Source organism: Cuculus canorus, chromosome 3 (genome assembly GCF_017976375.1).
Source record: "Cuculus canorus isolate bCucCan1 chromosome 3, bCucCan1.pri, whole genome shotgun sequence".
Taxonomy (NCBI): domain Eukaryota; kingdom Metazoa; phylum Chordata; class Aves; order Cuculiformes; family Cuculidae; genus Cuculus; species Cuculus canorus.
The window spans coordinates 82,913,765-82,936,574 of NC_071403.1; the positions used below are offsets into that span (position 1 = coordinate 82,913,765).

The window sequence follows — 22,810 nt, forward strand, 5'->3', positions numbered from 1 at the left end:
CATCTTCAGCTAACTATCCTAGAGTATTATCATTGTAGCTTGCTGTCTTGTGGAAATTTGTTGAGTGTTGACTTCAAGGATTTTTTTCTGCCTGGTGATTTTTTACAGGTAACTTAATAAAACTCTGTGCCTTTAATGCATCATGATAGATTTAGCAGTTCATATTTTCGCCATGTTTTGCCGTTTGTAGAATTGAAATTTTTATGTACTTCCCAACTGAATTGATTCTGCAGATGTATTTGAGAGAGCATGTCTGTACAAGACATTATGGGAGGAAAGTATATTGATTAGAGCAATCAGTTAAACAGATGGAAATCTACCAGTTTTTTTTTGTTTTATAATTTTCATGGATTCTGTTGCCAGTGGGAAAATATTATAACCTGCTTTAGAAAATAGTACTCTGACAGGCAGATGCTGCCATCCAGAGCATCACAATATAGATCTCGATGGCAAATTCTCACTGGGTTCTTCAGAGTTTGGGGTTTATTGGACTGTTATCATGGCACATGTTAAAGTGAAATGCAAAATCCTAGTCCGTTGCATTCCCAGGTAAAGAATCAATGTGGAAAGCAAAACTGCACAAGCCCAGATTTGTTGGAATAAGCTGATAGAAATCTCTGGTAGCTATCGCTTATACTGAAAAAAAGCTGTTGCTTTTTCTGTCTTGGTAGGTCTCTGGAGAGAAAAGATTGTGAGAAGTGATTAGGTCAGTGTTTGATTTGACAATATTTCATTTGACAAAGTCTGTTGCGCACATTGTGGTGAGTCCAGGGAAGAGTAATGTTTGCAGCGACTGTTTATAGATGTATTTTGACAAGGCAAATTTGTATAAAAACAAACAAACTTATCAAATGCAGAGTATGGTACTTTAGGACTTAGGTGGTCTGTTTGCATAAATAAAGTGGTCAGAGCCTGGTCCTGTGTGTCTGAAAGAAAATCTGAAGTGTTAGTCTTAGTTCCAAAACAAAAAAGAAAATGAACCCTCCAAAACTTTGCACATCCTTGAGCCTTTTTATGTAAAACAGATACAGGAGGAATTCTTAGAAATCTTAAAATATTTTTTGAGAATTAAATACTGTAAAATACAGGCTTGTATATTTGAAGTCTGATTCGTTAAGGGAGGGAGAGCTTTCATCCATCCCCTGGTCCTTCAAATGAAGGGAGGATTTTGAAAGATAGGTTTTGATTTCATTTGGTCTTTCAGTTATGTTAAACCCTGCAATTAATTAGATTGATAAGTGAAAGAAATCCAGAAAAAACTTCCATCCTAAAATTGAACAATTTTTTTTTTCTTCCCTCTTATTTTTACTTTCTATGTCCTTCCCTGTGCTGTGTGCGTCTCTAGCATTCCCAGATGTCTGGGATCATGTTGTGCTGCTGTGACTGGCTGTAATGGAGCAGCAGTGAGGAGCAAACCCTGATGTACTCTGTGCTCTGCTGGTCCTTTTCAGGATGGGTGAGATAGAGGCACAGGCTTCCTCGGTTCACTGCTGTAGAAGTAGGCACTGACCTCTGCACTGCTGCCGTTTCATGCTGCCGATATAATCGGTTTGTGGTTGTGTAAACTGACGCAAAATGGGAAATCCAGATTGGAGCTGTAAAACATCTCACAGTTTGGAGTTATGAGAAGGAATCAGCCATTTGTTTCTCAAACAGATTTTATTCCCTCCTTCCATCTCTACCCTGAAAAAAAAAAAAAAAGAGAGAATTGGGGAGCGAAGACATTTTGTTGTTGCTGGTGAGAACCCTATTAGGTGTAATTTAATTAACATCCAGAAACTATTGTGGAGTATATTTATGGAATGGATAAATACAAACTTTTGCTCCTGAATAACAGCAAGGGAAGCTATATTAAGCTGCTCAGATATGTTTTTATCTTTTTACATACCTCTAAAATGAAGGAGAGGCTTGAACATGAAATTTGAAAGATATTTGTAATACTTCACAATGCTCTAAAATCCGTGCTTTCATTCTGAGAAAATATTTCATCGAGAAGTTTATTCCCATCACTTCTAATTTTTCCATAGCAGGCTTTGCACACCAAGAAAAACAGTGTTCCCGCACCAAGAAAAATGACCTTGTAAAATGTAGTAACGGAGCCACCAACAATATATGCCATAGCACATGAAGTCAGATTCTCCACTGCGGTACTTGCAGCAGTATTACATTAGTATGAAACTCAGTAGTTGTGCATAAAGCTGGAGCCATATAAGAGCACATAATTTGAAAAGAAGCACAATGCTGTAAACAGCTTTTTACTTTTAATCTCCTTGCTCCTGTCCTTGCCCCTCTCCTCAAAAAGCATGCAAGCAATTACAGTGCGTCAGAAATGCTCTCTGAGCCCTACCAGGAGAAACACATTCTGCTGCTTATAAACAGTTACACAAGAGTCACTCTCCAAACCATGTGAGGAGTTCCTTTACAGGGCTGAACTCTTAATTTTCTCCTGAGACCCACAGCGCAACACTATGAGAAGTTCAGAAACTCTGTGCTGTTGGTTACCTTTGCAGGGGTGCGTTTCAGTCCTTTTAAGGTTCATACATTCCTGCTGCCCCTTGTACTGGATTCAAGCAAGTTGCAAAATGATCTGCAGTTATACACAATGGCATATTTCAGCTTTCTGTCTTTCTCAAGTCCTTTAAGTAGGACTCAAGCTGTTTACTTTGGGAGAGTTTTAGACTGAGATTTTTAAGGCTTATTCAAGCTCTAGAGCGTTATGGTTGGTTAGTTCTAATAGAAATTGATCAACTGAATCATCTTTGGAAAGCTGTTGATTGAACATCTGCATTCATGTGTTCCAGACTGTCCTTAGCCTGCGTAAGATGCCAATAAGTGGGTGTACATCATATATTTAATACGAGCACTAAATTTTTCTCTGCCTAAAGTGCAGTTCTTACATTGCACAAATAACTTTCAGAGAGCAGGTGGTTTGCAAATGAAGCAGGCTGTGTCTCTGAAAACCAAAATCTCTTTTGGTGAAGTTGTTACTCATCACAGAGGATGCTATTTCATGCTTTTTGACAGTGAAAGTAAAACCTGCCTGTTGTCAGCAGGCTTTGCTATATAGGTTGTTAGCTAAACCTCACCCTTACCATGAGCATATGTTCTTCCAGTTGTGCACTAAGCTTTACGAATGACTTACACCATGTGCAGTTCATTCTCTCATCTCTCAAGGGAGAGAATTATGTGTGCTCTTTAGTGGTTTTGCTAGTGGGCTGTGGCTTGTTCCAGGATCTAGGGGAAAGGAAGGGTGATTAGCGTTACGTGTGCTGCTGCTGCGTGCATGGAAGCAAAGGATAAAATGGAAAACGGGTGAAGGAGTGGAACTACTTCTCTGAGCAGAGGAGCATTTGCTGTTGTCCGTTGCTCCCATGAGAGATTCTTCCACCTTCCAAACCTGGCTCTGGGAAAACTCCAGAAAGTGTTAATTAAGCTTCTCTTCGTACCTATCACTTGGATTCATTTCCTACAAACTACAGCATCCCTGGTAGAAAAAAGCTACCACACCTTCAGGTTAGGATGTGGGAACCTTTTTAGTATCTAAGACTACTGAAATAATTTCAAACAGGGATCCAGGTTATATTTAGTTATTGCTGCAAGGACCAGAGTTAGGCAGGTATGAATATAATTTTCTACATTAGATTTGACCAAGACGTTTGGATGAGGCATATTTTGCTGAACTTATCCTCAGTTTAACAGCTAACAATTACTATACTGCTCGTCTTGGATCGTCACTGATATATATGAGACAATAAATCACAGGATGCCTCTCAATGTTGCCTTCACAGCTACAGCTTGGTGCAGGTTTTTTCCTGGTGCCTTATACAGAAGAGTCTACTGGAATACTTTATTTCTGGTTTGAGCAAGATTTAGGATCATTTTTTCAGCTCTTTATAAAATTAGGGTATTTGTATGAGAAAAACAGTGTATGTAATCCTGAATTCATTCTGGGCCATCATGTCCCCTTTCCTATGGGCCTGGAGTCAAACACAAATCACAGCAACTACTACAGGGCAGAGGTGCCAGAGACATTCGTGCTTTTGCCTTTCTCTCTCCTTTCCGTCCATCCTTACCTATGGGGCTGTTTAATTGGGGGAAGAGTGGTGAAAGGGAAGCCTGCTGCCTTGTGTTTCTGAGCCCTGTGATGGTCAGGCAGCTGGCATATGATAGTGGAAGAAGTGGTATGTTGGACTCTGTTTCCTGAGAAGTTCTAGAGCCATAATGATCAGCTGTGATGACTTCGAGAGCAGAGAGACAGATCTCAGGGTACACAAATCCTGAAGGGAGCTGGGTTGATATTTCTCATATTAGTTCATCTAGCTTGGACAATCAGCACCTGTTCTGGAGTAGATTTTATATTGCATTCATCATGTAAAGAGAAGCTTGTTTTATAGAAGACAAACTCGTCTGGTCCATCACAGCTGTAACAGCAGCGTAACAGTGGTACAACCACACTCCTGCTGACCCCACTTGCTGTTATCTGACTGGCACAAAATCCTTCGTTCCTTTAACTTTCGTTTTAAACTCTGAGGTTGAGTCCCAATTCCCTGCTCTGTCCTTTCCTAATGCCAGCTGTCCACAAAACCAGGAGGCCTAGAGTTCAAGCTCTGCTGTTGGTCCTTTTGACCCCCACAATTTCATCATCCTTTTACTGTCTGGAGCTGGTCATTGTGTAGTCCCTTGTGATTTTAACATATGTGTTATGACCTGTTTATAGGTAACTCAGCCCTAGTACTTAAGCATGCTAAGCCTTTCGACACCTTGCTCTGCTGTGGAATTCTTTTGCTAGCGAGACATCTGTTTAACTGATCCAGGTTACCTTAAATGTAAAGCGGGAACCACGTTTTGAATTCAGCTGTTGTTCTTTTGTCTTTATTCCTATCTCCTACATCTCTATATTAACAATCAATGCCTTATTGTTCCAAAATGGTGGGAAAAGTCTTCAAAGAAAACAAGAAACAATGGAAGAATTATTGATTAGGTGAAAACTCCAGCTGTGTTTTGTCACAGCATCTGAAAACTTCACAGGAAGTGCAGAAGACGATAGTATTGATAATGGTGCAGACTATGCTATCCAAACTGGTGCATAAATGTACTAGTCATGTTTGAAAAGCTTTATAAAATAATACATGCTAGAGATAGACATGACTGCTGAAAAGTTATCAGTATCTAAAGTGCACAGAATGCAAGTAACAGTAGGAAATTATTTTGCTGTACTTTTTTGTGCTTACATTCTTCTGAGTCATCATTCTGAAGTCTTGAAATGAACTCAAAATACATACACAGGCAACTTAGATGTTTCCTTAAACAAAAATAAACTAAAAAATTGAAGCAATATAGTTTTTCTTTGTGCTTATTTCCTGAAAGCACAGTGATAGACGAGATTTAGCTGCTTTGGCAGGTTTTAATTGTCGGAGTTTGTTGCTTTCCGCTCTTCTGTGTGTTCGTCAGTCTTCCTGGCAAGCAAATGTTGTCATACATAGTTGTGCCTCACTTGTTCTGTTTACAGTGTTGTTTAAGCTTGTTTGGCCTTTTTGTTATGCTTCTTATCTTTCTATTTCCTTTAAGACTACTTACTCTTTGCACTGACTAGATGATAGTCTCCATAAATGGTGACTTTTTAGAAGAGTCATTTTTCACTGGCAGCAAAGCCAGGTCACTGATACATTTTATTCTTTATTTTATCTTTTAAATCTCACCCCAAGCTCTTTGAGGTTGGGATTCCATTGTTGTGTTGTTGCTTGTCTAATAGGTTTCCAGGCTTGAGTGGAGGCTGTAAGCACTGGCTAATGAAGTGATAACTTATAGCAGAAAAGTACAAGGGCTCTAATAAGTTGCAAAAGGAAGCATTAAATGACGCAGTGATTACTGTTGCACTTTAATACCGTTGTGCCTCTAGGATACTGATTTTACAAGTTTTGAAGACAGAAGATGCCAGGCTAAATTCAGTCAATGATATCAATGTAATAACATTTCCAAGAAATAGAGTAGTGAGCCCATTGATATCTTAGTAAGAGCAGAATGTTTCCAGTGGTGGCATTTCCATGTACTTTTGATTTGAAATACCAGAAAAAGAAAAAAAACAAAGTAAAATGTAACTTATTATTGTAATAAGTGATGGCTTGCCACAGTGGTCAGTTGTGTGGCAGTACAGTACTTGGTCAGAAGAGCTTGTGTGGGCAGTGCTGGTAGCAGTTCCTTTATCCTTTTGCCCTTATTTTTCAGTGATTGGAGAACTTATAGTAGTGGGTTATTGTTTTTCTATTCCCCCACTTTAGCTGTCAGCAGGATGAAAGAGACCTTGAGTTGTTCACCTTTAAGCTTTTGTAGAATGCTAGCTATTTGGGTCCTTTTAGTCTTACAGAGGTGCTCATAAAGACAAGAGAGGAAAATCATAGATGAAATCTTTCATCGCTCTTGGAGTCGGTCCATGTTGAAAGGCAGAAGAAGTTCAAATGTACCTTGGCTTTTATGCCCCCATGTTAGATCTGTATTCTCAATGTGTTTGAATTGACCTTGTTACGTTGACTTTCACAAAGCAAGACAAGTCAGTGATGTGTGTTGGCTGCAGACCCATCCGAAGTTTCTCTTGGATTTAAGTCCTTCACAGCTCAGTTTTTCTACAGAATTGATATGCCTATAACACACATAATCTCAACCTCCATCCATGAAGACAAGTTGGGGTTTGGTGTGTGGCTTTCTTCAGATTGCATGAACCCATTCCCAACCACTACATTTCATTCTTGGTTTCACATGCACTGAGAAATCCTGGACTGCTTTGTTCCATGGTAGCTCTTCTTCCTCAGAAGGATTGAAATTTCTTCTTTGCCTGCATGGACATTGAGATCAGAAATTGTAGCAGTGCCATTATGAGTACAGTGTGAGGATCTATAAAAACCACCGAAATAGTATGCCTCATGTGTTTTCACCACAGTTTACGGTACCCTGTAAAAAAAAGTGAATTCCTTCCTCTGCAGTGGTTGAGTGTTGTCCATGAGACAGCTTCAGCTCCCAGAAGCTTTCTTCAGGCATCTTGCCTTTGCATTCATATTGTTTGGCGTTCAGGTACTGAACAATTGAATGAGGTTGTAGAATCATAGAATAATTTAGGTTGGAAAAGACCTTTAAGATGATCAAGTCCAACCATTAATCTAGTGCTGTCAAGTCCACCTGTCATTGAAACACCTTTTATTGTGCATGTCTGGGAAGGCTGAGTAGGAGGTGAGGTTCTTGCACGAGAAGATCTGTGCTGTAGGCTGTGATGGAAAGAGGATGAGACTGGCAACAGGTCATAAGGCAAGAGAAAGAGCAGTGAAGAGGACCCAGCAATAAGATGACTAATTTTGTGCTTCAAAAATTAGTCACATATACTTGGTATCTTTCTCATCTTAGAAGTAACCCAATAGCAGCAGATTTTACCATGAGGAAACTGAAGTTACTCCACTGGAATCAACTGTCTAAGATTACTATAGTTGTAACAAAACATAAATTTCCTTGGTTTTCTCTGCCGTATATGTCAGTGCAAGATTTTAAGATCAATATGAACTTGATCTAGATATACCATTAGTAATCAGATATTTACTAATGTCTATTTGCACAACTTACCCCAAACAAACAAAAAGGATTAATAGTTTAAAACAGTTTAAGCCAGAAGCTTTTCACTAAATTGAAATATAATTTATTTTAAAAATAAAACCAATAGCTAACTAGCATGAGTTCTGTAAACTGCCAACATACTCACCTCCTACATCATGTGAGTTGCTTATAAACTTTTAAATTTCATAGCGAGAGGTTATTTAGCATCTGTTTAGCAACAGCCAAAGAATTGTCTCTGTCTTTAATGTCTACAGATAAAACTCTCATCCTAAAGTACCTCTTGAAATTACTTCAGTAATCAGACTGGAGTTGTTTAAGATGCAATGTATATATCAGCATTTTAAGATTCTCTGGACTGAAGAAGTCTGTAAAGGTTCACTGCACAGAGCAGGCTATAACAAAGCAGTTAATGATTCTTGTGACATGAATGCTGCCATTTCAGTTTATTTGAATGACATGGGCATTCTGTCTTAAATATATCACTTTTTATTAGAGTTTGTTGTTGTTTTTTTTAAACCCACTAGATATTAGGCATGGGTATGCATCTTAGCTAAACTATAACCTAGCCAGTCCATGCCTTTTGCACTGTGGAGTGCCCAGCGTTTTTCAAAACACGTAACCACAGTGATATTTTTATAAAGGAATGTTCACCTCATGGGATTTTTTAAGGTGTTGTATTTTTTTTCCAAGTTACAGCTTCACTTTATTGTACATGATGTCCAATAAAAAAGATATATGTCGGTGATTGGACTTTGAAAAAGGGCCATGGTGCCTATTCCATTTAAAGGGGATGAAGTCAAGCAGTAAATTTGCTGGTCGCCCTTTTCATATTGACTGTATCTCGGCCAGCAGTTGGTCTTTGATGTTGTAACAATAGAGCAAAGGCAGAGGAGGAGGAGGATTAGGACCTCCATAATATAAAAACAAGTCTGCATTCATCATGATTTTTATAGAGCACAGTCCACATCTATTGGAGGTTTGCAGTATAGACTCAGTGGTCTGCAGAAGGGTACGGCAATCTTAACATTTGCAGGTGGCTTACAATTCATTCATCATTACTACTCCCATCTCGTCTTAATTCAGAGTTTCTTTAGGCTTTCAGCATTTAACATTTTCTGTCTTATTCCTTCCTACGGTAGGAAAACAGATGTATGTCAGCATATAGCTTCTGGAGTATCATTTACTTTACAGGGGTTGATAGTAGTGTTATTTATGAAAGGCTTGCTGCAGCTGGATGGTAGAGTATCTATTCCTCATCTTGTCCTTTAGAATCCAAGCTTTTCATTAGGGAAGAATAGAGGGGTTGATATGTATATGTCTAACAGTTGTGAAAATATATATCTAAAGGGACCCTAGGGCAGCCACACTATGTCTGTGTCTTCAGGCATGCTGGAACAATAGCACCAGAGGTTTCAAATCAACTGTTTAGCCTGATAGAGTCCCGGAGCTTTTTATACCCATTTAAATGGTAGCAGCACTAGCTCTGGATCAAAGGCAGGAAAGAGGTCATCACATTCATGAAAATGTGTAAGGTACCAAGTTGTACTAATTGCTGGTGGGAGGAGATAGACTTTGAATTGTAAGCAAAGCTTGGAAGGAGCTGAATAATCTGTAATGCGGTGTTGTAGTCATGTGTGTAATGCCGTGGATGTGGAAGGCAGGATGAATGTAGCGTTTCTAGGGATGCGAAGATGGCAGCACCAATGAGCTCTGCGCAAGTGAATCTATATCAGAACCCAAAGGCAGCTCTTAGGAGACTATTTCAGGCAGCTGAAATTACTTCACTGCCCCCGGTTCCAGTGGCTCTTGCTTAAGGCATGATCCTGAAGTGTCCTGACAAGGCAGAATACCTGGAGGCTTCTCCACCAGACTCTAAAGGCACCTGACCATGGAAGGGAAGGGGAATGAAAGATGCCAATCTGTACTGCATTTGACAGCTCAAATCAAACTTGATTTAGGCTTAGATCCTGTGCCTTCTGTTCAGATTAGACCTGCAAATCCAAACTCATGAACAAGTCACCACTTGCTGGTTGAGCAGCAGTAGCTCCTTTATCCCACAACAAAATACAAAGTGATTTTATATTTATCAGCAAGCCAGCACTGAGCAAACAAAGCCTTCCCAAGGCTTTTGCCAGGGTGACTGTGTTCTGTCCTTGGCCAAAGCACTCCATGGTATCCGGTGGTCACCAAACACGCAGCTCTTCAGCCAGGAATTGGTTTTTTATTTAACATCTACCATGATAGCCATTAAAAAGGCAACATCTGGTGCGGAAAATGCACACATGCTATTTCTGCGCTCTGCTGTATGTCTCCTTCACCAGGCCCAGATACAGCAGTGTCTTAGGTGTCTCTGCTTTTCCCAGTATCCCAGATGATGAAAGCAAACTACGTGAGGCTTAGCCAGCATAAGGTGGGAGTTCTGGCTAGTTAGAGGCATCACCTAATGTTTGAAAGAGTTTGCCCTTGAGGGGTCAATAGCTCTGAAAAAGCTGCTGAAACCCTCCAGTGGAAGTGAATTTGATTCTTGCATTTCTTTCATCTAGCTTTCATGGCTTTTTGAACAATGTAAATCAGAGCTTCCTTTCTCACCTACTCATCCCTTTTTCTTCTCCAGTCTCTCTCCTAAGAGGATTTTTTCATGTTCTTAGAAATATAGCTATGGCAGTCATAACAGCAAAATAAAATGAACTAATTATTTGCATTACATCAGAGTGAGGGCCAGATTAATACCACCTCTTGATTTTTTTTTCTTTATCCTATTTAAGTTTTCCCACAATAACATGCAAGAGCAATTTGCAGCTGAAATGGTGTGTTAGTATACATGTGGACTAAGTGGGGCAAAAGAACTGTAAATGCCAATGCCCCAATGCGCATTATTGCCATTAACAAAAGGAGCCACAATTACATTGCAGTCAGGTTATAAGCCCCAAAATACTCCCATGACAATTATTGCAGTAAAAGCCATGCAAGGAGAAAAGATGTATATTTATCTCTTTAGTACAGTTAAGTAGCTGGAAGTGAGTTGTGTGCCACAGCCTACCAGGAAACGTTCTTCCAACCTGCTCTCCGTTGCGTCTGCTGTATGTGCTTCAGAATCTTTCTTTGCACAGAAAAGGCTTTCCCTCACTGCAATATGTCATATCAGCTTCAGTCCCACCTCTGTTCCTCTAACAGAGGAGGTCAGGATATCTCAAACCTGAACTGCTTATCTTTCCTTTTCTACCTTGTTGCTGCTCTGGCTGCTGGGACTAATCTAAAGATGCGTTTGGTCTGCTCAATACAGCTTATTGTCAGTGGCGTCTGAGTGGCTTCAGGCACATGCTAAGATTATAACAAGTTGGAAAAATAAAACCATTTATCCTAAAAATAGCTCAGTACTGACTAGTGATCATGGGGTGGAGGGGAGACAGAAATGAAGATATTTTCTTTTCACGTGTATCAGATTCAAAAGCATCTGCCTTGTTCAGTGCATGTATGGTATTCATTTCCTGTCTGCAGTCTATTGGAATGCCCCCCAAGTCGTTTCAAATTGAAAATCAAGTCATGCTTCTTTAATCAGCTCTAGGAAATAGCCCCCCTCCCTTACTGTTCTAAGAAAACTTACATATACATGCATAGAATTCATAATACAAGAAGCCCACGCTCCTCTCCAGGGCAAATCTTTTCTCTCTCCCCTCTTGAACAGGGAGGGGTCTTGTCACAGTGCTGTGTATCTACTCCTTGCTCTTCTTCCCCATAATGTCACTGGAGGGAGGCCTTTCTCTTGTGTATCTGCTTCCTCTCGTTTCTTTCTCTAGTTCTGCCATTAGGGCAGTTCGTGGAGATGTAGAGAGGGGGCATAATGTCCACTGCTTATGTCCTGATACAAAAATAAGACAGTTATTGCACTCCGTGTGCAGATGCCACTTAATACTAATGAATTCCAGTTGCTCGTCTATCAGTCTCCAAGGTTTTCTAAATGGAGAGAGTAAAATTATGTTCAAGCTTGAAAGACTACTTCTCCGCAGGAGCAGAGGTGCGTGGTCCTGAGGCAGCCACTCAGATTTCTGCTGCTGTTTTGCTGTAAACTCCTGGGTGTAGTAACAACCCCTTCCAGAGGCATATAGTTGGTGCATAGCTATTGAATGTAAACAAACGCTGCCTTTCCTCTGCCTTCACCCTCTTAACTTCCATGAAAAGAAAAATGAGTATTGGTGGGGAAGGCAGCTAAGGGAGGACTGAGTGAATTACCTTGCTGTGATTCGATAGTGTGTATGTTTCGAGCATCAAGACTCAAGTGATTTTCCTTTTTTCAGGCATAGAAGTAGTATTGCCAGAAGCACAGGAAACATCATGTTTTTGGAATATAACACTTGTCTGCCTTCTTGCTCTCCCATTATTAGTTTTTGCTCATGTGATGAAGTCATCATGTAACTTTTAGTCCACAGGGACTAAACACTTTCTAGTCTCTAAAACCGTCTGCCAGCTAACGCAGCTAGAGTCATGGACACTTTTGAAAGCATAGGGTGGGTATTCAGTGGCAGATGAGAGGGAGACACAGAGGCTGGGAATAGCTATTTCTTGGAAACTAAAAGCTAAAGGCAACTTTGAAAATTGAAAAGGTTTCAAGTAAGGTTACTCTTTTGGCTAGGGAGAGATGAAAACTTGGTTTATTAAAGTTGGTTCACCTAGTGAAATCCTAGCCATAGTGATTTAGTGGAATAAACTTGCAAATGGACCTAGTTTAAAACTCATTAAAATTTTCAGATGTATATTTGTTCTCTTTCCTTTACACTGACTTTGTGTGTGCTTGCCTGCAAAGCCTGACCCAAAAGTTGTGTACCAAGAGTATTAGTATTACGGATTTCTTTTGCCTTTGCAGTTTTGATTGCAGCTTGAGCTGGATTTTCCCATTCTGTTGGAATCTGATGTGTAAATTATGATGCAGATTTCAAGTGAGGTGTGAGATTAGACTTGTTCAGTTAAATTTAGCCGTGGTATAAATGGATTCTATGTAAAGCTTTATTAATGCTACTGATTTTATGCAAGTATTAATAAAGCCTAAAGAGAGTGGGAACTTTGGAAGAACTTGCTTTTGGCACCACAGATTATTGGAGTGGAATAGCTGGGCCACTCTTCAGTTGTACATTTGCCTGTTCAGCTGCTAAATCAAGGCATCCTGTATGGAGAGCTCCAGCCAGGCAGTGGAAGATTTTCAGAGTCATGAAGAACAACTAAATGTTTGCCACCAGCTTAGGCAACTAAAACCCTACACAGTTTTAATTCTGTGTGCTTGGCTGTCCCATGGGTAGCTGAGTATCTGCTGAAAAACAAAGCACTAGTGTGTACTATGCTAGAAAATTTGCTAAAGGGTTGCTGTTTTTTCCATTAGACATTGAGCTGTAACCACCACCAAGTCCTTTGCATTATTAAAGTGTTTATATGAACTGACAGTTCTTCACCTGGAAGCTGAAGATAAATATGAAGTACAAGCAAACATCAGAACATAAAAAATAGCTGTTCTGTGAAATGCGTGTCCACAACATGTAGCAAAAGGTGGTCAGATTCGAGTATGATACGGTTGATTTTCTCGTTAAGCTCTGAGGAGAATATATTATCTGCCAGAGCAGTTCAGATGTGGACTGTTTACTAACGGTGTGAAAGAGACAGGGAACTTGATGAAACTCCCAACCAGAGACTGAATGAAGGGTGGACCAAAGCTTGACAACTGCAAGTAAATAAACAGGCCCAAGAGGGGAGGAATGGCAGTAAGGCTGCTCCAGCAATTGGGATGTATCAGTTCAGATGGTAACAGCCTTTTCCTCCTTTGCAGAGGGTCCTGGTATAGTGTTGGCAAAGTGCCTTGAAAGAGTGGTCAGGAACTTACTAGAACTTAGATGTGAAGGGGGCCTCAATGCTACCACTGTGGGATCTCTATGGATGTACCGTAAGTCCTGGCTACATGTTCAGTTCTGGAGATTTTCTGTGTAGCTATGAGGGCTAGAAGTTTTTAGTGTAAAAACCCTAAAATACAAAAGCTGTGATTCTGAGATAAAAGTGCCCAGATGCTTTGAGGTTCTGCTTCCGCTGTATGGAGCTTCTGAGAGCTATTTTGGCATATGGCAGAAAATCGGCCGCGGTGGGCTGGGTATATATTTGAGTATCCCAAGCACCTCACTGCCTAACTGTGATGCCACTGGCATCCAACGTTTAAGCTATCTACAGAAGACCTCTGCTCCAGCAGTGACTGTAGTCTGAATTTCTGCTGTCCTAATTGTGACAGGATTTGCATCTCCATTCCCTTCTCCACAGAAACATAATCACTTCAAGAGCTGTACAGCCCCTGAAGTCAGTGTGTTCCATAACAAGATCCGGTGGGGCAACTGGGTTTGGTCTTTACATAGCCACACATGCGGATGTACTGCAAGTTAGAAAGAACTGGATAAAACGTCATTTTATTAATTTTGCTGGAGCGTATAGAGCATTATTAAAAAATAGATCTGGATAAACAGAACTCTTCTTTTTAAATTATTATTATATTTTATCACCAACTGTAATCAGTGATCAGTCTTCCACTTACATAATGTTTGAAGCAGATGCTCTGTTTTGGAGCCCCTTAGTGAAAACAACTGTGTACATGCAAGCCAATGTAGTTAATTTTAAATTATTTAGGAACAGTGATTGTCTAAAACATGCTATTAATTATTGACACAACTATTACTTTTTGTGGCTTTCTAAAGATAAGTAACGCCTTTCACTTCATTGATGTATGTGACCACGAGGGACAAGCATGTTTTAAGAAAATGAGTGGCTCAGTAGCTGAGTGGTTGATGTGACATCCCTCTGGTCTAACTTCTTTCAGAGATACAAACTATCAGTGACTCCTTGATGAACTGGAGCTGGGAGCTCAATACCCCCAGCTAGTCACACAGAAATTGAATATGAACCCAAGTGATCTGCCTGTTAAATGAGGAAGCCAAGAGAGAGCTAGGAGCAGAAGAAAGGTCTCCTGACTGCCTGGACTACATCGCGCTAATCATAAAAGAAATTATACTCCATGTCTCTTTGACAATGCCTTTCAGCTGTTAACATCCCTGTCTGCTTACCTAAGTGTCCTGCCCCTGTCCTCATACCTCTCCCTGCTTGAGCCTGTGCTGCTTATACTCACAACAGGAAAAAAAAAAAAGAAATAAAACCCAGGAATTAGGTCACCCAAGTTCATTATAGATCTTGGATCTGGAGAGGTGAAAGTCTCATGTAGTATCCCGGTGTGTTACTCAGTCTCCCCAGACCAGTTAATTTTAAAGTGATCATTTAGCGCTAACCTGGAAACACACAACAGCCTTCAAAATCAAAACAATCTGTTTAGACAGGTGGGAAATGAAACCAGTCCTAATGCCTATAATGGTTTTCTGTGAAGGCCCCAGGCCTCATTTTGTCTCTGATAGCAATATAATCTTTTATAGCGTCTGTGAAGTTTCCTAATAAATAAGCATTCCTTGTTCCTGGTGGTTGAAGATGCTGTACAGGTGCATCATGAAAGTGCAGTGACAGACTGTTGGTTTTCAATTCAAGACCTCTTGTCAAGATCATTTTACAAGATATTTCAAAGGAGTGTACAAGAAATAAAGAAGCAATGTAGCTACAGCAGGCATTTAGTAATAGATTCCCTTGATGTCCAGAAGCCATTAGAGATATAAGTTGCATCAGTTTTCCCAAATTCTTTTAACTCCATAATTAGCAGTGGTTGCAAATGTGCCTTTAGCTTGGAAGTGGGAAGGGAATGAAGGAAGGTAAGAAATATGAGGGACAGAGAAAAAGCAGCTGTTCCACAATTCTGTAGCTCCAGTTGTTTCTTATTCTCTATCTTGGTTGTTTTTTCAGAACTGAAAATAAGATGAAAATGAGGAGGAGAGGAGGGAGATGGATTTACTCACCTGCTAAAAATGCAGAGAAACTCCCTTTTACCCTAGTTTGGTATTTTCACAAGTTCCCATTTTTGTTTAACTTCTTCGCTGGGAGAAGAAATGGTACTCTTCCCTGCTGCTAATGTCCAGTGTGACAGAGGGAGAAACAAAATAGGAAGCCAATGGAGGGAGCTACAATACCCATTTGGTTATTGGAAAGTTACACTGCAGTGTCAGGTTGGAATTTTATCCTGCACGCAGGGTTGTCTCTTGGTGTCTTAAACCCTGCTGTGGTGTAAGTCCCACCTGGATCACCAGCATTTAAAGTTATCCTCACAAAAGCCCTGTGAATTGCTCTTTTACCCTGGCTTATAGATGGGCACGAAGACATTGACAAGTACTGAACTATTGCCCTCCCTTTTTCAGTGATGGGTGTGGCAAGGTGTGTTAGTCTGTCATACAAATGATGTGCAAGAATCTCGGGTTTCATTCATTGCCTTATCACACAGCTAGGAATAATCTGTTCTTGCCCTTATATGCTGTCCACACTTAGAACACTCAGAAATCTGAAGCTGGTTTCATATTAGGAACTTTTATAAATATCTGATCCTGTGGGGCAGCAGAACTGTAGCTGACAGCAAGCATGAGCAACCCCTTAAAAATAATCTTAATGGAAAGTTAAAAAGCTATGAATAATCCTATTAATTGTAGGGGGGAAAAGTGATTTATCTTAAAATATTTAGAGCAGATCCATCACTTGACTAAGAAACCAGTGTGCCTGAATTAGAAATATCAGCGGTTCCAAGAAACTGAGTCAGTAGTTCAGAATTGAAGTGACATAGCTTTTAAAGGAAGGCAAGTAGCAACACTGCTTTCCCCAAAGTAATGGAGAATACAAGTTGTGTATACCTAAAAATAAATAGTGTGAAGTATAAACATGTGAAATACCAGAGAAATAAATAAAGAAGCTTATTCCCCCCCTTCAAATAAAAAGAAATTAAGTTTTGTCTATTAGCTTTGGAAAACAAACTCGTGTTTTCTTCAGAAAGGATGCTGGTATTGCAGTAAAGACAAACTTTTCCTGATAGATTGGCCTTGGAAGAGTCTTTGCCTGAGTTAATGCAGTAAAACAGAGTGAGCCTCCTCACATGCAGTTCAGGCTCACTGTTTACTATGGCAGCCTCTGTTATCTCTTTACCAGAAATGTACATTTCTAAGAATACCGTGAATTGGCTTAGACGCAACACTAAGAACTATCTACCTGAAAAATAGATGTTCTACTCATGTTAGTAACTGGAAACAAGTGTTCGTTCTCTCATGGTACTGTGAGCAGATAACTGAAATGGTCACACATATTAAGTGTTTCTGTTTGCGTACGTTGCAGGATGATACAGAAGCCCCAGGGAGGCATGGTGGGAGCTTGCCTTAGCATGAAAGGTGCTAAGTGATAACGCTGCTTTTAGGCAGAGGACATTCTGTTTAACCTGTGACATTCCTGCTAGGCATTGGTCAACCCTGCTCTTAAAACAAGCTCCAGGATCCCCCCCTCAAGTCTGCTCTCGACCTTGGCTGTCACTGCGTTGAGTACTTGATGCTGAGCTGGGGTCTTCTGATTGTGTCCACCCTGAACAAGCGGAGTGGCCCACCTCCCTTCCTCACTGTAGCAGCTTTTGGTATAGGGCAGTTACCATGTCCCCCCTCCATTTTTCTTTTTAACGCTAAACAACCCCAACTCAGTCAGTCTGTAATTAATGACAGTCCCTTCCCCACGCAGCTTGGTAGTGGGCCTGATCAGCCTGATGTCATTACTTCACCATAACAATTTTCTAACTAACTCCATGTGATACTCCATCTGTCTGACACTATTAAAAACTTTTTATATAGCCCTTATTATTGTAGTTGCTGAGCTCCCCACAAACATCACAGTGAGGAAGGGAAGTACTCTTATCCCCACCAAGGCATAGACAGACCACGACCTGCCAAGATCACACAGAATTAAATGTAGGTCTCTAAAGTCCTTGAACAGCTTTAGCCGTATGGTATGTTAATGTGGAGAATCAAGATGCTCCTGAATTGGCAAGCAGATCAGGAAAGTATGAAATTGTATGTGAGAATTTTATTATTTTTTAATAAAATGTTGCTTTATTTTTAATAAAGGGGAGATTATGGGCACGATACCTGAGAAAAAAAGTAGTAAAGTACCACTGTGTGAAGTAATTTAGTAACAGCACAATCACACCTTGTTGTTAGTCAGAAATAACTGAGAAGCCGTCTAATCCTCACATGCCAATAAGTTTGCATTTAAGTTCTGTTTAGTAAGTGTGAGGTTAAAGCACTAGTACATGAAGTAAGGAAGCTAAAGTTAGATGGATGGCCCTCAATTTTATTTCCCAAAGCTTGCTTACCCTTTTGACACTTTCAGAGTTTAACCACTCTAATCATGAAAATACCAAGACAACATTAGAATCATAGATATAACATATATCATTAACATTATATGTATTATATATTATACCATTAATTCTGCTAAATTTGATTTTGTCCTTTTCGAATGTAGTACAGAAAGGGAGAGGGAAACCACATTAGTTTTTGCTTGAGACAACTTCACTTAGTCCCAGATTGACTCTTAAATCTTGGTTTGGTTAACTCGCTGAATATTTGCCTGTAACGTGCACAGATTATATTGTAAAAATCTCTTCAAAGGTCGATTTAGAACCTTCTAGGCAAATAAACATGAAATAAAACGCATTGGAACTGTTATCTATCTGTGAGCTTAACAAAAGGTATGCTAGCTTAATTTGAGCCAGGGGAGCTGGCTGGAGATTGCATTTAACCAGAAATGCTGGCAAAAATATGCTTCGGTAGAGCCAGAACCACATGTGGCCATTCGACTTTAATTGTGCTTGTTTTAAAAGATAGGTCTTTAACATTTACCCTCTCCATGCTTGCTGTCTCTTTATGAACTGAAAATAAAAGCTCCCCAGGCAGTCATATGAAGACCTCAAGCCTGAAGTTTTTCAGCTGAGTCAAAAGCAAAGCCTGTCCAGAATCTACCCCATGCATTTTTTGTAGCCATAAGAAGATTGGACTTCTCTGCTGGGTTTTTCCCTAAGTCCCCAGGCCCAGTCCTAACCCAGAGAGCCAGTGTTTTGATACTAAATGTATCTCCTGTGTGAGGTCAAAGGCAGTGGCAGCAGTGCTACTGGTTCGAAGGTTGCCTGCAGTAATATACTACAAAACCCAAAAGTACGCTCAACAATAACAAAAACATTAACCACTGACCCACAGCTTGGTGAAATTCAATCCCACCATTAGGCAAACATGAAAATGAGATCCCAGAGGAAGGAAGGTTCAGATGTTCAAACCAGAGGAACTGGGTGAGGAACACAGATGAGATGGAAGTTGCAGCAGCATGAGGAGAGAAAGGAGGAAGTTGCCAGTTCAGCAGTAGGATCTTTTAATACCATAGATTTCAACATGCACTCAACAGTCAGGGGTTTTGCTTCGCTTTGGAACAAAGAAAACTAAAGCTATTTATTATAAAGATACCTTTCTCCATTTTAGGGACGTGTTTCTTTTGATATCACTGTGATAATTCAGTTTGCTGCAGAGCTTCATGTTTCCAGTTTTGCTTTGTTAGATGCTTGTGTCAGTGTGTAGGCGCTCACTGCAAGGCTGGAATTACAGGAACCTGAGAGAGATAAGCAGGCGAGTCTGCCTCCTTTTATCTTGTGTCAGATGATTACGGATTTGCACCACTCTAAGTGTATTTCAGTGAGTCAGGTGCCATGCTCATGAGCCCACTAGAAAATACCAGTCGCAGCTTCTGTGTGTTTCAGTGACAAGCTGTGGGTCTGTGTGCTGTAAGGATTTCTGCCTGCTCTCTGCAGCCATCGTTGGCAGGGAAATGGAGACGGGGGTACTGGCAGGACTGCACGCACGCTCAGCTGTTGTTACAGTGCACTGCTTTTTCCTCCCAGAACTCACTCACAGCAGACGACCATTCTCCTGAAGACAGCTTCACCCTGAACCCTGAGGACAGAAGAGAATACCCTGATCTCCAGGCTGCCCACCGGCCTTTCCCTAAGCAGCGATTCAGGCAGGACAACGGACATACGTCCTTGCAAAGAGATGGACCCAGATCTTTCCTCCTGGATCTGCCAAACTTCCCTGACCTCTCAAAAGCTGATATCAATGGGCAAAATCCCAACATTCAGGTACAAGTTTTTGTTAATGCATGAGGTTTTTTTTTGAGCTGCACAAAATTATTTTACTGAACCAAGAGAACTTTCAGCCTGACTTCCATGACATGCAGTCAGAACACCTATAACATAATGTAACGTAACATAACATAGCATAAGATACATTATATATAGTCATATAACACACATTATATATAATATACTTCTTGTCTTAAATTGAATGCAGAGATTTCAAATTTTGCCTCAATTTTTCTTTGGATAGTGATGATTGCGTAAGTTGTAGGCATCAATACAGACCTATTTATGAACTAAAATCTTTAGTACTGCCATTTTAGAACATATTATCTTCATTAATAATAAATGGGTATTTTAAATTCTGGTTTTCATTCTGTGTTGCAAAATCTATTTGCAAACAGACTCTCTTTTGGTGTGCTGTTATAAAATGCAGCCATTTCAAAAGGTTATAAGAGAACAAGTCTTTTCAGTTTCAGCTCAAAATCTAGTCTTTTGTATGGGCCCAAGACGTAAAGTTAATTCCTGCAGCAGCTGCCCATAGTAAAAAAAGAGTCATCTGCGAGAAACTTTGTTATACGTTTTTCCTCAAACTGTTCTTGGGTTTGGAATAGCCTCTTATAAGCCACTTGCATCTTGAAATTTCAAGGATTAGAAAGAGGAAAAAAATGAGTGATTTGTTTTTAATTCATAGCCTTAAAACAAAATTGGCATTAATAAGCAGTCTTTTCTAACCAAAACAATAAACTGAAATTTTGTTCTGCCTAAGAAGTGCTTATAAAAACAAGACACTACTAGAACTGGTTTTCTGGTTAAATTAATTCCTGGCTTTTTATAGTCTCGCAGCCCACAAAATTACCATCCTTTTAGTACGTCTAAGAAGTACGTACATAAAGATACAATAGATCTATTGGTGAGAGATCAACGTGATCGGGCGAGAACAAGCTGTCTCCCACTTGACACTCCATTATGTCATAGATGGCTTGCAGCATTAGAAAGACTAGCAGATTTGGATCAAGTGCGGTCCAGTACTTGACACGTCAAGGTAGTAAACATGTTCAACATGTGGTGACTGTACACATCTCTCGTGCTAGGAGAAGCCTTCCAGAAAGCCTTAGGAAAGGAAGGTTGGGAAGCTACAGGGGCCCTTGATTGTGTCAGGAGGTAAATAGTATAACATTGTTTGAACAGTATGTAAACCACGGAGAAGGACAGGAGGAAACAAAAACATCTGACTAGTAACAACATTTACTGTTGAGACCCAGAGAACAGATAAATGAGATAGAAACATTTTCCTGGCTTGGCTTGATAGTAACTGCCTCTGTTACGACTCTTTTTCCACCACCCAATCCTGGAGATGTGTCATCCAACTTTGTTAGCAGTATTGCTGGACTCTGAGAACTGGGAAACCTAGTCCTGTAAACAGGAAAACGTTGGGCAACATTAATCCCAGAGCTTTTGTGCACAAGCATCATCTGTTGTAGAAACAGGCTCTCCAAGTTCTGCATTATATTTAATTTAATTATATTTGCTTACTTAGGTGCATAAATAGAGATATACAAAGCTTCTTTGATCTTCCAGTTGAGAGTCCTGCAGCAGGTCAGGTGTCGTGAAGATAAAACTCTCATTAATTCATTACAGAGTCGATGAAAGTTTATTTCTTTGCCTAAGGATTGTAAAAGGTTGACTACTCTTTGGGGAAAAACAGGATTTTAGTGAATTCATTAAATAGTATCGTACTGACCTGAATGGAAATGTTGACTTGTGAATTACTTATCAGACGTTTGGCAGGTGAGAGCACAATCAATACTCACATTTCTTTTTGCACAATGGCTTCAAGCTCCGTAAGTTACAATCCTGGGGGTGTTAATTTTAAAGTCCTCCTAGGACAGTGAGGTTGGAAAGGCAAAAAAAGCCTCTCTGTATTAAAGTAGCACAATGGCTACATTTACTTCTCAAAGACCCATAACTTCTTTTTCCTCCTACTAGTACAAATCTGCATAGACCAAAAATTAAAATTGTTAAGGGAAATTATACGTGGAAATTTTAAAAGACTAGTAAACAGACACAAAACAGCCTGTAAAAGCAGATACTGAAGTGAGTTTTCTTTATGGTCATTCCTTCTCTGGTTTCCTGGGTGTGTGCTCTTTTGGGAAAGAAGTGGTGGGTATCAGAATGCTATCAGAGAAATTCAGAAAATGAACATGTCCCCAGGTACAACCGTATTTATCAGGTGATAATCAAGTGCCAGAAATAACAGTTGGATATGCAGTAATCCAAATGCAATTTGACTCTTTGCATGCAAGACCAGAATGACACTTACTGGTCTTTCTGTAGTGTTATAGCGTTGTAAAATCTCCCATCATTTCAATTGGTATTTTTTGCTTTAGCATTGTTTCCACGCTGTTTGGTTGAGAGTAGCTGCTCTTGAGCAAACCTGGCTATTTGGTTTGAGGTATCTTGTTTTCTTCTTTTTTGTCATTTCAATGATTCTGTCAATGCCTGGAAGACTGCTGGATGAGAATGTGATTACAAAAGCTGATTACACATTTTCTTTGGGTTTCCTGTCACAGGAGGAAAATCCCTTTTGTATAGATTTGCACTCATTTGACAAACTAGAGGAGAGATGCCTATGCAGACCTTGTAATTGGGCAGGGTTGTTATTCAGAGTAAGACACAATTGTTCTTACCCATTCTAACAGAATGAAGTCACATGGGAGGTGTATAGGAACCTGCCTATTTTCCATTTCTGATGGGTTTTTCTTGTCTGTTCCAAACAGTCTTCTATAACCCCTCCACTCTTCTCTGCAGCGGATGCTCTGTTTGGAGGCAGATGCTTCAACTTGCCATTGAACTCTTGCTTTTGTCCCTCCCCTTTTCTTTTTACTCCTGGTTTCCCAGGCTTGGGTACTGTTACAGATAGTGTGCTGCTTTCTTTTGTACCACTGCTTTGCAGCTTTCCTAGCAGTGCTCAACACCACGACAAATGAACAGAAAAGGGAAAATTCCTTACGGTGCCGGGCAAGGACATGTTGTTGATATTAATGCTCTTCAGAGGACTTGAATCTTGATCAAGCTTCACAGCCAGTGTACCTGAAACACAGTGGGGTGAGT

The 22,810-nt window shown here is 40.1% G+C and overlaps 1 protein-coding gene across 7 annotated transcripts in view; it reads left to right on the top strand.

Moving 5' to 3' along the window:
* Positions 1 to 22,810, top strand: part of ISM1 (isthmin 1) — a 42,968-nt gene that overhangs the window by 3,337 nt on the left and 16,821 nt on the right. For all 7 annotated transcript variants that reach the window (XR_008449335.1, XR_008449333.1, XR_008449331.1 and 4 more), the window contains one exon: positions 19,463 to 19,699. Coding sequence is in view for 2 of the 7 variants with exons in the window: in XM_054063670.1 (XP_053919645.1) it covers positions 19,463 to 19,699 (237 nt within the window). In the remaining 5 variants the exon portion in view is untranslated. The remainder of the gene's footprint in view (positions 1 to 19,462; positions 19,700 to 22,810) is intronic.